The sequence below is a fragment of the Adelges cooleyi genome, unplaced genomic scaffold, assembly GCF_023614345.1.
Source record: "Adelges cooleyi isolate 19-005CV unplaced genomic scaffold, UGA_ACOO_1.1 ACOO_flye_CR_arks_rails_tigmint_CR_PRNA_376, whole genome shotgun sequence".
Taxonomy (NCBI): domain Eukaryota; kingdom Metazoa; phylum Arthropoda; class Insecta; order Hemiptera; family Adelgidae; genus Adelges; species Adelges cooleyi.
In genome coordinates, this window is record NW_026096053.1 from 7,229,690 (window position 1) to 7,244,045 (window position 14,356).

General features: G+C 27.6%; 2 protein-coding genes across 3 annotated transcripts; one reads left to right on the forward strand and one right to left on the reverse strand.

Moving 5' to 3' along the window:
• Positions 1 to 183: 183 nt before the first annotated feature.
• LOC126840412 (uncharacterized) lies at positions 184 to 6,983 on the reverse strand. 2 transcript variants are annotated; one of them, XM_050576121.1, is made up of 13 exons: positions 6,704 to 6,983; positions 6,518 to 6,650; positions 6,263 to 6,447; positions 6,120 to 6,193; positions 5,827 to 6,010; positions 5,253 to 5,344; positions 4,116 to 4,206; positions 3,710 to 4,031; positions 3,325 to 3,641; positions 3,093 to 3,254; positions 1,597 to 1,762; positions 1,103 to 1,204; positions 184 to 1,037 (listed from the first exon to the last, which is right to left on the reverse strand). In XM_050576121.1, the coding sequence occupies exons 2-13, from the start codon at positions 6,630 to 6,632 to the stop codon at positions 709 to 711; spliced, it is 2,139 nt and encodes a 712-aa protein (XP_050432078.1). In that variant the 5' UTR covers positions 6,633 to 6,650; positions 6,704 to 6,983; the 3' UTR covers positions 184 to 708. The 2 variants fall into 2 exon arrangements, with proteins under 2 accessions (XP_050432078.1, XP_050432077.1); XM_050576120.1 differs by having other exon boundaries at positions 187 to 1,037; positions 6,518 to 6,640.
• Positions 6,984 to 8,544: 1,561 nt separating this feature from the next.
• LOC126840415 (la-related protein 7) lies at positions 8,545 to 13,211 on the forward strand. Its single transcript, XM_050576129.1, has 8 exons — positions 8,545 to 8,802; positions 9,346 to 9,530; positions 10,484 to 10,671; positions 11,299 to 11,460; positions 11,837 to 12,321; positions 12,396 to 12,660; positions 12,752 to 12,890; positions 12,957 to 13,211. Exons 2-8 carry the CDS (start codon positions 9,347 to 9,349, stop codon positions 13,112 to 13,114), a joined length of 1,581 nt encoding a protein of 526 aa, XP_050432086.1. The 5' UTR covers positions 8,545 to 8,802; position 9,346; the 3' UTR covers positions 13,115 to 13,211.
• The last annotated feature ends 1,145 nt before the right edge of the window (positions 13,212 to 14,356 follow it).

The following is a 14,356-nucleotide window of genomic DNA, read 5'->3' on the forward strand; positions in this document are numbered from 1 at the left end:
CAAAAGTGAAAATATGATAAAAAAACAAATTATAATAGATATTTTTTAAATTCTTTAATAACTAATATAATATACTGTAATAACCACATAAATGTTTTTGCTTTATAAAGTTTAAACAATTTAAAATTTCTGAATTAAATGTAATACTTATTTTTAATGGCATTTCATATCAAGTTTACAACATAATAATAAATAAATATCCACAGCGCAACCTTTGTTTAAATAGTGAAAGATAAAATTGAACATTAAATAATTTAGTACCATTAAGGTTATTAAAATAATGGTATATATTCACACAATATTTTAAAAAGTACATTTGAGAAAAATACAAACTAGAAAGCCACTTTAAATTTTGCACACCTTTTTTAGTTTGATAATTTGGTATTATAAAGTAGTTTTCTTAAAACAAAATTGTTTTTGAGCAAATAAATCGTTTTTGGTAAAGCACACTTAAAAAAAACTAAAAATGAACATCGGACGGACTGTTTTATAATTGATATATTGAAATTTATATTTTTCTATTGTAAACTGAAATTTTTAGAATAAAATTGTACATTTTAGTATTTTACAGCCATATGACAACTAAGTAATCATTTAAAAGCTGAAGCTATAATTATTTTAAAATGTTAATAATGAACCACTAAACATAATGAATGTTTCTAACTACAATAGGTGAGTGCTATTTGGTCGGAATAAAGGCATTACAACTTAAGTATTGTGTCTCAGTGCACAGACAGATACAAATGTATTGGGGTGGTGCAAATGTAAAACGGGTACAACTGTTGCGACAATCCGGAACTCTGTCTTAAGGGTATTTAGTGTGGTGTTAATGAGTTGTCTACAAACAGGTTTTTGCTCGCGAGATACTTTATAAAATATTCGTAAAGAACATATAGCATCAGTTGGTGTTGAAGTTGGCTCTCCTCGAAGAAGTCGTTTTAAAGAATACCGAAATGCCTCTTCCAAGCCTGTAGCCGATATAGTTTCTGTAGACGTATCTGGAGTATCATTAATGGCTGATAATGAAGTACAAGAACCTTACAGGACGTAAATAATTTAAGTAAGTTTATTAGTGTTACTAATTGACTACAGTAATATTTACCAGATGATATATATGTAACTATTGCAGCAACATTATTTTCATAATTCCAACGACGGCGTATTGACACCCTGTAATTGTCAACACAACAACCAGTCTCTTCATCTGTAAGCATTAACTCAGTTAAAAATTGATTTACTTAAAGAGTTCTGAACTTTATCTTATTTCATATTAATAGGGTAACCCAGCCTAATAGTTTCTCTCCACAAATCTCCATATAATGAGGTGACTTGGTCAAGATTGGTGGGGGAAAATTGAATATTTATCTACCAAAGCTGATCTAGCTGCTATACTTCTAATGTAGAATACTTAGTAACTGGAAACAAATAAAGTAACACGTTTTTTTAAACTCTATTTACTAATACTTCCAATCTGTTTTTGTGAAAACTCTTTTTATTTAAGGTACCATGACATTTCTATAGACCTGACTTCAATAAATATAATATCCAAGACCAAAATATGATGTGAGTCACATGCTTAATTTAAAATTAACTTACACTCAAACCTAGAATTGTGCTTATGTGCCCACAAGTGCCATTCTACAATCGCATCTTTAGGAAGCCGTGTAACTACTACATAATCAACAATAGCATTATTTGTACGCTTCTCCCACTCTGTTCTTGCTGCGTGAATATACTTGCTGTTTGTAACATAACAAATTCCCTGAAATAAAACATTTTTAGGTTAGGTATCCTGTTAAAATGTTGCAGTCGATTTATCACAATAATAAAAATATTGCACTGATATTATAATATATGGATAATACCATATCATTTTGATCAAATAACAAGTAAGGCTACCTATTAAAAATAAACATTGTCTATGACTATCATCAATATTCTATTGCCAATAAACAAAAATAAATAAATTTAAAAAACTTTTTTAAAAACATTCTTTTCTAAAAAAAAAAAAAAATAGTAAAAAGTGAACTAAAAAGTAAAAAATAATTTTATTACAAGAACAATTTACCAATCGTAGCATATTTTATTTAAAATGTCAATTACTTTGAAAACAACTGAAAATTAACTACAATTTTAAATAATGTTAAACATCTTTAATTTTTGACTAAAAAGAAAAGTGTGGGCCCTATGCAACAAAGTCCAAATTCATTGAGTTATGTATTATCAAATGTATGTGTCACACACAAATATTAAACTAAATTTAAATTAGAAAAGAACTTACAATATAAAACATTATCTGATAAATGTATTAGGGTTGGTATAGGTTGGTTAGGATTGGTAAATTGTTCTTGTAATCAAATTATTTTTTACTTTTTAGTTCACTTTATACTATTTTTTTTTTTTTTTAGAAAAGAATGTTTTTAAAAGTTTTTATTTTTTTACTTTTTAGTTCTATTAAAGGTTTTTAAATAACTGATTAATAGATTACTAAATTAATTTTGGAAGATTTGGAAAAAAATGAAATTTTAATGAAATAACATTTGATCCTGTGTAGGGCGACCTGGATGTCAGAGTCCCAATATGATTACAGGATATTGTATTGTCATCTAAGATGAGTGTCTGTGCCAAGTTTCAGCCATATACGACATCGGGAAGTGGGTTAAATTAATTTTGCAAGATTTGAAGAATACCCGTACAAATGTACGTATTACCGAGCTAAAGAAAAGCATGTAAAAATTAATGATTGAATAAATATAATTACGATATAAAAAGTATTTAACTTGAAGTTGAAAATTGTGTACTAGTAAGAAGTTGTATTCTAACCACCACGCAATAAATGAAAAAAATTGGTGGTCAATGTAGCTAACTGCCATGCCACAAAGAGTTAAAATGTTTTAAACTCTTCTTTTTTTAAAGCATTATAAAATGTCTAGATAAAGGGGTGCAATAAGAATTAAGAATAATCATAATATTCTTCGACTAAATTATAATTTAGTAGGTAGTAAAGCCAATAGTTATTGTTAGTTATAGCCTTTTTCCTTCTTTTGGTATGTTTACTTTATACATAAATTATATTTATATAAATATATTACCTGAACAACATCTCTGAGTTGTGTGTTGGGATCAACAGCCTTTATAATTCTGCTTACATGACGTAATGAGAGTCTACACTGCCTCTGGATTCCGCCTCCAACAATGCTTAGCGTTCCTGGCACTAAAGCTATTTGTCCAGCCACATAAATGATATCCCCAACCTAAAAGTACAAAATTTTACTTATAATAATAATAAAAAAATAGCAAATATGTTTTAATTATTTTACTGACTCTTATGGCTTGACTATAGGGTCCAATGTTTGCAGGTGCCCAATGAGATATACTTTGTACATGCATGGTATGTTTGGTAACTGCAGGGAGATTAGAGTTTGAAGAAGTTTTTAATGGTGGCTTATACGCTACAACATCCATTAGAATAGGAGTTCTCTCTGATAATGGTATTTCAACACAAACTCTTACTGGAGGACTCACTCTACACATTATTGATGCATATAGAGCATTCAGATTCAGAAACTCTGTCATATCATGTACGTATAAGGTCACAGCAACTACATCAGATAACTCCAAGTTCCTTTCCTGCAATATATCTAAACGAAAATACAACCAAAAATAAAAACTTTAATAGTATAAATAATTAAAGCTATAATAGTCTAACCTCTTAATTTTTCTAAAACGACTACAATAGGGCATTTGTCTTCAACCCAATGACCAACTAACGAGTTTATCCAAGTCCATCCACTCGGATATCCAATGCAAGACACAGAGTCTGTTTCTACGATTTCTCCAGTATTTAGCTGGCCATCGATGTGATCAATAATGATGCTATTATTATCTGCAACATCGTCCTCTAAACTATCACTGTCGTTAACAGTCCCAAGGTCAATTTCTAAATCATCCAAATCCATCAAATGTGCCAAAGGACTACGGACAGGATAGCCTGCCAAACGATCATGAAAACTCTGGTTTTCATCGACATTCTATAGTTGAGAAAGAACAAAAGATAAATAAAATTTATATATGTAATAAATTGGTTTGATAATTAAGCAACATTTTTTACGAACAGGTTTTTTCAACAAACAAAATTTCTTGAAATTTATATATCCAACAGGTGCAATAGTATCGTTTGTATGCATTACTGTTTCAAATTCTTCACTGAAAAAAATATAAAAAAATCACATCTAAGGTACTATAGAATAATATATTAAACTTTGAAGAGTTCATGTTTAGCGTTTTAGCATTAACAATAAAAACATATTATAATTAGTGATGGGAATCCTGAAATCCGGATTTTCACAAAAAACTGATATTTAAGCTACTTAAAAACCACATAAGTATTAAATAATTTTACAATATAAAGCTGTGTACCATGTACATTTTTTTAAATTAATATATAAAAACAAAACACCAAAAAGATAAAGTGCTTTTGGATTTCGGATTTGTTGAAATATAAAATTCGAAAGCATTTTATAGACAAATAAGTTTTTTTTTTAAATTTTTATCAACAAATTTTACTTAGGTACACATCTTTATATTGTAATAGTATTTTATATTTATAAGAATTTCAAGTGGCTTAAATAGCGCTTTTTTGAAAAATTCAGATTTTCGGATTCCCATGACTAAATTATAATATAAATTGAAATGAATATTCTTTTATTATTGTATTTTTTTATACACTTAGATAGAACTTTTACTATATGTCTGTGATCATAATTCCTCTGCAACCATGCAGTTGAATCATTTATAAATATTATAAATCATTGTAACCTATACACCACAAATAGAATTTGGTACTATCAAAGAGTTATATCTTATTTATTTACCTAAGAATTGTTTTGAAAAAATATTAATTTAATGAAGTTAACAAAAAACAATCTATAAAACATAAACTCAATTTAATTTTTACATGAACAAAATCATATACCATGTGCCAACATTTTTAATAATTTAACAAACACCGGCTAATATCATGCTAAACTTTTTTATTTTCTAAAACAATATAATATTATCAATTATCAAATTATATATTATCAATTTATTGTCTATTATGTTTTAAATCATATGATATATATTATACATAAATTATAATATAATAATTTGTACCGCTGAGACATACTTGTAACAAATCAAATATATAAATATATATATTTTTTAATGTTTATTTTAGCGTATGTATGATATGGAATTATTTATATACTTACATGATCACCGATTTGGTGAACAAAGGGCAGTCAAGAGTGAACGTTTCGTATTCTCCACCTTCTCCACATATATTTAAGCCATATTTTTCATTCTGGAAACCAATATAAAAGTCAAGGAGAAAACGGAATTGTCCCATTTCATTTCCACCATGTCATAAACGTTTCACTCAATACTATAGATTCAGATCCCACAAAACATCGCTCAAAAATTTCCAATAGGTTCATAAACTTTTGTATTATAATATGGAAATTATGAAATAAACAGTATTTTTTTTTAATTACTTGATAAATACTTAATGTTATACAACTGATAAAATACTATTGCTAAAAAACCGGTATTTAAGTATAAATATAATTGACTATATATTGAAATTCAAACTTTAATATAGCATACATATAAAGATTTTATTTGTTGCAGCAATTGCTAAATTGGCAAAGAAAGTGACATTCCCTAATAGTTATCGCCATGAAATTGTATACTAATATCGTTTTTTTAGCTAAAATGTCAATACATGCATTAATAAGGAGTCCAATACAAATTAACATAATCAAATAGTTAATGTTTCATAATTACCATTTTAACTAAATGAGGCATTAATTTATCAATTCGTAAGCCCAAATGTTTAGTAGGATCTAATCCAAGAGCTGCTACTTTAATGACAATTGCTTCTATATTACAATCAATCATCTCTTGTAACAATTCCTTTTGATCTCGACGCCATAAGTAAGATAACGAGCATATCCCTAATCTTGAACACCTAAAATGTGTTATTATTATTATGTAGTAATATTTAAAGAAATATATTACTTTAAAGACATCGGTAATTATAATATAATATATATATATATATATATATATATGCTTACACATCTTCTACACGTAATCGTTGGTAATCAGAAAGAATAGCGCCAACTGCCACAGCATCATAATCAATTTGTTTCTTTAAAACATTATAATTTTACAAAATTATTAATTTTTAATATGATATGAAGCAGTTCAAATAATTTACTTTAATGTTTGCAAGGAGGTCAAACAAATCTTCAACTTCATCCTCGGGTGTTCGAGTATATATTTTTTCTTGCTGTAGTGCAACACCATTCGTTTGCTGCCTAAACAATGGTAATCCCATCGCTTCAGCATATAATTCAACAGCTTGATGGCCAACACTTTGGTACATATAACTATCTAATTCATCTGTCAAGTCAATTAAAGATTAAGGTTTAAATATAACTAAAAGACTAAGCAATTTATTCTTTATACGTACCCTTACTGTGTGGTTTTAGATTAGCCAATGCCACAATGTCATGGCCAGCTGCGATGCACTGCATCATGTTGTAGCAGCTGTCTTTGCCACCGCTGATTAACGCTACTACTTTCATAGTAATACCTGTATAAAACTGAACAATTATGTACAAGCGAAAATGTTTATTAACATTTTAACTTTATTTACCTTTGATGATTGCCTGTATGTATTTTATAGGTCAAATACGAGTTAAGTTTACAGTATCCATGAGGGAAAGTCAAGTGTCATTTCTTTCGGTTTTCCCAGGGTAATTTTTCCAAACTAACGGATATTTATTAAGCACCATAAATGATAAAATAATTGTAACAAACGGTCAAAGAAAATTGGCAAACAATGTTTTCCTTCAAGAACATATTATTTGTTCTAAAAAAAATTTTTGGCTGGGCTATTGTCATTTTTCGTCCACCGTCTACCCGTCTACCCTGTTTGTTATCACTATCAGCCAGTCTGCTGATGACGGAAAAAGGAATTTTTACTTTTCACTACTTGGTTACCTCATTCATATTTTTATCGTATAAAAAAAAAATATGAAGTCCACGAATAATAATGAATTCAATTTTTTAAATATATGATTACGCCATGATTAAAAAAAAATTGAAAACAAATCTCGAAGAATGACAAATTATTCTACTTGTAAGTTGTAATTAGTATGAACGACTATCATGGGCTGATAATAAGTTATTTATGGTACTTTGTGAATTATAAATGTGTTTCTGAGACTCAACCTTAGTATAGGTTTTATTGTGACTACCGACCAATATATTAATGGCCAATAAAATTATTTACCTATGTAAATACTTTTATTACATTGAAACGTTGCGTTTCTCCAATATAGACGATCCACGTTCTACGATCCATAATAAAAATACCGATATCAGTGCATCAAATCTATCTACTACATGTCTACATAAAATCACTAATCAGTGTTGGACAAAAAAAAAATCAGATGGAGAATATTAAAAATGATTGTGTAACCAAATCAGTTCCGGGGTTCATAGTTAATACTTCATAATAAGAAAATAAGTAAATTGGCAAAAGGGGTTACAACTCACAACCTCCGGCCTCGACTTGCGCCTGTATAACTGAAATAATAACTTAATTTTGGATTGTTTGTAATATTAATTATGTATTTTCTTAGATCGGCGGTTTTAAAAAGAAGAAATTCATAGCAATGGCAATAGTTTAACAGTGGTCACTACTGTTTGGGCACAATCGGCAATCCACGTTTAGATTTGGGTTCGATCGAGGCACTCTCTTCATCGAGAGTACCTCTTTATTACAATTTACATTATATATACAGCGTAATGAGGTCTGAGTATATATTTTAAGAGAACTAATGTCATCCATAAACCTTGTCACCTCCTTAGCTTACTGTCATGATTTAAAAATAATAGTAATATCCATTTCCACATTATTTAAATCTGTCATCAATTTCAAGAGTAGGACAAGTATTGATAAAAATAGTTTTTACTTTTCACTGGCACTGTATAAATTATGTCTGTGATAAATTTAAAGGAAAATAAGGTAGGGACATAGATCTGTAGTTGACCAGAGCATATAATCTATATCATAGAAAATATCTATATTCTATATTGGGCATGTCACATGGATGCCTTACAATTTACAACACGTTTACCACGTTAGCCGCTAGAATAAATTGTGATATTGTGATAAGATAATAAAACACTTTGTGGTGTTTGGCCTCTTCGTTTGAAAAGTTGATAACAGTTACTGTTTTCCGGGTGGTTGGTGTGCCGTCTGATAGCTGATTGTGATATGAACAGGCCCCAGACACTGATAAAAATAAACACGTTGAAGATACCTATCACAAAAAAACGCGGCAGCCATCTTCTTAAGGCTAGACGACTATATTGTTATATCTATATATTATTATTTTTAGTGTTAACAGATATAACACATAATACTAAATATGTCTTTACAAAATGATCGTTTATTTTTTGTCTACATTGAGAGTGACCCTTCTGCTTTTATCTATTCTCTGATATGAATAATGAAATACTACAAGATAGGAGCATTGTGTAATTTATTTTTATAATATCTACCGAATCATTGACTACATAGCACATCGGCCAATGTAATTTATTATAGGCAACGTATATTATATTAGTTTAAATAATAAAGTACGTTAATCGTTGTTTATCGTAGCTTGACTTGAATATTAGTAATTGGCGTAATACTTTGAAGTGATCTTGAATTAACGGTTTTTTTTAGGCCTTTATAAACAAGTAAGCAAGTATATAATTTAATAATAAAAGCGTTCTTTATACAAAACTCAGAGCTGATCAGTATTGCATACTACCTAAAACATATTTTTTCATTTAAATACCTAGTGTTTATTTTTAATTAAAAATTATTTTGTTAATTTAACCCTCGAGCACCCGCACGACAGCACCGCCGCATATTGACACGAGTGGGAGAAGGTGTGGGTGCCTGAGGGTTAATTAAATGTTTTGAAATTTTGTCACCGTTATAGGCTTAGTGGTATGAGTTGGCGAACTTGGTATTAGATTCTAGATTTATCCAGCTTGGTTCTTGAACACTGTGAAATGAATGACGTTACATATGTCCAGACTTGGGCAAAAAAAAATAAAACATTTTCTTGATTATGATGAGGAAAATGTAGAATTTTGTCTTATAAAGTATTATTGTGATTACACAATATTAAGATCGGTTAACTGCCTATGAAATATAAAATACTACAAAATTTGTCCACCAGTTAATTTTATTGTTAATAAACATAAATATGTTAATATTAATAATGTCTATAGGATGGAGCCATCTAGTGATATAAGTATAGAAAGCTATGATGAAAATGTAAAAAAATCGACGAATAAAGTACGGAAACGAAAAAAGCAATTGTATATTGATTTAAGAAAACAAATGGAATTTTATTTGAGTGATGCCAATTTACGTAAAGATCGTTTATTTGGACACCTAATGCAAACTACTCAATGTAAGTAATTACTTAAAATGTAAATATAAGTGTAATATATTTTACATTAAAATAATTCATTATTTAGTGTTAACGTAAAAGGTATACTATAGAAAATTACCATTTGTTTAGTTTGTTAAATATATACTCATTAAATTTCACATCATAGGCATAGCTAAGCTTGAGAGTTAATTTTAATCCCAAAATGGTCATTATTAAATGAAATACTAGGTAAAAAGTTACAGACTACTTAAAGCCTAATAGCTAAAATTATAAAACATGGAACATGCTTTAGTCTGCTGGCTTTTGAATAAAGATTATTTCCGATCTTTAATCTCCTTGCAAAAATATGATGATAGTATAGTCTGAATTTTATGTTTTGGGCAAATGTTGTTTAGTAGTTTTTTAATATTTGGCCTTAATCGGTTTATTGGCAACATTCACCTGGCCAGTTACTTTGGATAAATTTAACCATTAATTTAATTGTGCTCATTGTGAAATTATTTTCATTTATTAGGATGAATATTAGTTACCCATTTAAAAAAATGATCAATACATGGATTTGTAATGGATTTGACCTTTTATAACTATTGTTAACTTATAAAATAATATGAATGTATATCAATTTATCTATTATATAAAATATGGCTGTAAATAAGTAAGTAATAAGTTAATACAACAATCAAATCATTTAGATATTTGATGCACTGAATATAATTATTATTATGTTATAATAATTGTCCAGATCTAAAGACTTGCTTCAAGACATTTTATACTTATATACATATTATATAAAAAAGCAACCGCTACATCGGTTCATCCATTGGAATAGTTTTTAAATATATTTTAAAGTATCATGTGAGCAAACCTGCAGGCTCAGTGCTTTAATAAGTTGAAATTTAAATACTAATAAGTAAAATAATATATGGTTTATAAATTTACTAATCATGATTTTATTTTTGTTTCAATTTCAGGCATAAATGTGGATACATTTCTTAATTGTAATAAAATCAAAAAGTTGACTACTAGTCCTGATGATATAGTTAAAGCAATAGAGAGTTCAAAATTGTTAACCGTTAGCGAATGTAAAACTAAAATCTATAGAATAAAACCGGTTGAAGAAAAACAGCCAGAAGATATTGATCGCTGCACTATCTATGTAGTGAGTTGAAACAATGGTGCCAAAAACCATTCACTAACATCTAGGAAAAAACATATTTTCCACCCACCAAAAAAAATTCACTCATAACATACAAATATTATTAATATTTAATCCTAATGTATGACCTTCCACTAATTATAGATAAACCACCCTCCTCATCCGTTAAATCAATGGAGTATTTATCCCACCACACACTGGTGTTCGGCACCACTGAGTTGAAATTCATTATTATTATGTATAAGTAATGCACAATATAAAAATAGAATATGGCTACATATTTTAGATTTATGAAACTTAGGACTTCAATAATTCAGAGATAATTGCAAACAAACATCACTCCCTTATTATTTGATTATACAGTATCTATATTTTTGTTAAGAATTGTATAACAAGTAAAATATAAGAAACATAAACGCTTCAGTGCGTAACAGCCAACAATGAAACATTATTTAGTTTAATGTATCAATTAAAATAATTTCATGTAAACACATTAAATAAAAATCGATGATTTATTTTTAAAACTTCAAAATTAAAATGTATTCACATCATAGATTTTGTTTTTGCCTTGATGTATTAAATTTTGTATTATATTTATATTTTTTGCATAAAATAATTATATTATTTTAGGAAAATTTGCCTTCTAAAGCTGATCATGGTATTGTCAAATCAACATTTGAGAAGTATGGAACAGTTGCTTACGTGTCTTTGCCTACATTTAAAAGTGGAAACATAAAAAGATTTGCATTTGTAGAATTTGAAAATGAAGAATCAGTTAAAACGATTCTTGAAGTAATTTAATCAGATTTCTACTTTTTATATTCTTGATATTTCCTTATTTTTAGTACTTTTCAAGTGTACTCAATATTTGTTCTTAATTATGATTTGACTTTTGTATTATGTAAACCTATAATTTATGTCGATAGCAAAGCATTTATTATAAAAAAGTTCAGTGACATACTGAATAAATATGACAGATAACCTAAATGTATCCAATATATCTGAATGCCAAAGTTGAATAATATTATCAGCATACAAATACTATTTACTCTCAAAATAAATTTGTAGATATTGGTTGATATGATTAATAATTTAGAATTTACATTTTTTTTTTTAAATGTTGAAAAAATTAAAAATGTAATTTTATTAAACATCTTTTTTTTTTTAGGAATTCAAAAAAATACATGAGGACTCAAAAATTTTACCGGAACAACTACAGAGTATAATCACGTTTAATGAAGACGGCCAAGAAAAAATAAATGATACTAGAAATGACATAAATTCCCCAAAAAAAAGGAAACATTCTGATGATCTTAGTGGTGTTAAAGAGAAAAAAAGAAAATCTGATTTACCAAATAAAAGTATTAAAAAAAAGAAAAAAAAAGATAAAACTAAAAAAAGTTCTACGGAGAGTGAAAATAAAAACGAGAATACTTCATTTGAAGTTAGTGATAATGAAAGTCCTCAAAAAACTATTTTCAGTGATAATTCTACTGTTGAAAAAACAGACGATGAAGTTATACCAAGTGAAGACGAAATAAATCAAAGTAATAAAGACGATTCAATTACAAAAAAAAAGAGAAAGCGCAATAAGGGGAAAAAAATCAAATCCGATTCGAGCTTATCTCTGCCTGAATTAAGACTAATGTCTAAGTAAGCTACTGAATTTTAATTTTATGTAAATAATTAATATTAAGTATTATTAATTGTATTAAAACAATTTCCAGGCTAGAGTGGAAAAAATTAAGAAATCAATATCTAAATATGCAAAGACAGAAGATGTCCATGCTCAAAGCACAATTGCGTCATCCAAAATATTACAAAAATGGTGCTAATAACTTTGGGGAGGTATCCGAGACAAATCCCGATCAAGTAAAGACAGATTTGGAAGAGAAAGTGAAAGTGAAAAAAGACATTCGTGTGAAATATGAATCTGGAATTATATTAAAAGTAACATTTACCAACCCCATTGAGTCTGAAAAATCATTCAAAGTAAGTGGATATGTTTATAATATAGAATGTATAGTAGATAAAAATTTGACAAAACTACAGGTTAGACAATTTAGTTAAAAAATATTTGTAGATTGAAGCGAAGTCGGATCCTGCGGTTAAGTTTGTAGATGTTGTATCCAATACAGAAGTATTTGTGCGTTGCGACTCTCAAGAATCTGCAAAAAAAATTGTAGAAGAAAATCGTTGGCCTGTAACTAAACTGCTAGAAGGTATTTTATTTGTGTTGAAAATTTGTTTGTTTTTAAATAAAATATGAAAGAATAATCGGATTTTAGGTGAAGATGAAAGCAAATATTGGGAAAAAATTCTGCGCGACCGTGAAACTAAATGCAGCAAACAAAAAGAAACAAAAAAGCCACGTGGACGATCGAAACTATTAAATAAAGCAGAAAAACGATTAGCACAACATGTTAAATTTATTGAAGAAGACTAATTTATTTTAGGTTAAATTATAACATTACTTCAAGTGTTTAAAATTATGTATGCATGTTACTTTTAACATTTTAAAACAAAAGATTTTATTCACTATACTTGTGTATTTAGTATTTATGACATGTATTTAAGGTTAAATGGCGCATATACTGTTATAATAATATGGTATAGCTTACAAATGAAAACTACCAAGTTTGTTAAAATAACAGGGCTTGACCTATTATATAGTGTAATTATAAATAATGAATGACACTCAAAGTGCACTTTGGTAATACTAGGTGATTAGCGGTTAAAAAATACAGAAACTGTATCCAACTCGTTTCAATGGTATCAATAAATGTGTTACCTTAGACCTGATTCCACACTTCTACGAAAACTGTTTGTCAATTATAAAGGTTTTCCTGTAAATTCTCATTCTAATTGCTAGTATGTAAATTCAGCTTAAGTCAACTATAGATTATAAAAAAAATCTGTATTATAATCGAAACTTATTATATTTTATTCTGAAGCAAGGACACTTTTGAACTATATTTTAATGTGACTCTTCACTACCATAATCGCAATAAATATTTTCGGATAATTATTAAAAATAAAATCTCCATTACAGCTTACTAAAAACAAACCTATAATAAAATGGATTTAAAAGTTTTTAGAAGTACAATTTAAATAAAGATTTATTATTAAATATATATGAGTACATAGATTATAAATTCTACTTAAGTATTGTACTATTATTATTATTTAATATAAAAATGAATCCTATGATTAATATAATAATTCACATGAGAGAAAACAAAATTGAAAAAATAATACATACAATGTATAGTATTTAAGAAAATCAATAAAATATTTGCAGTATTTGTCAGAGTAATATATACATTTTTCTCACACAATGTTTTTAAAATTAATAAATTACATCATTATGTATAATAGTAACTGTACAATTTATACATTTTTTTTAATACAAATTTAGTCATCATCAGTCTTATTACACTTTACTTATAAATGATGAATGATATAAATGGAATTAATTGATATAAGAATTACTAAGTTCAATAATAAGAGAATAAAACGTATAACTTCAATTTTACATTACTAAAATACTGTCAGTTACACAATGATTTATAATCGAGTTATATTACTAATAATAGTAGAAACAGTAACTATACCATAATAAAAATAACATAAATACATTTATAATTGAAAACATGTTTATATTAATGTTAAACATTTATGAGAACAA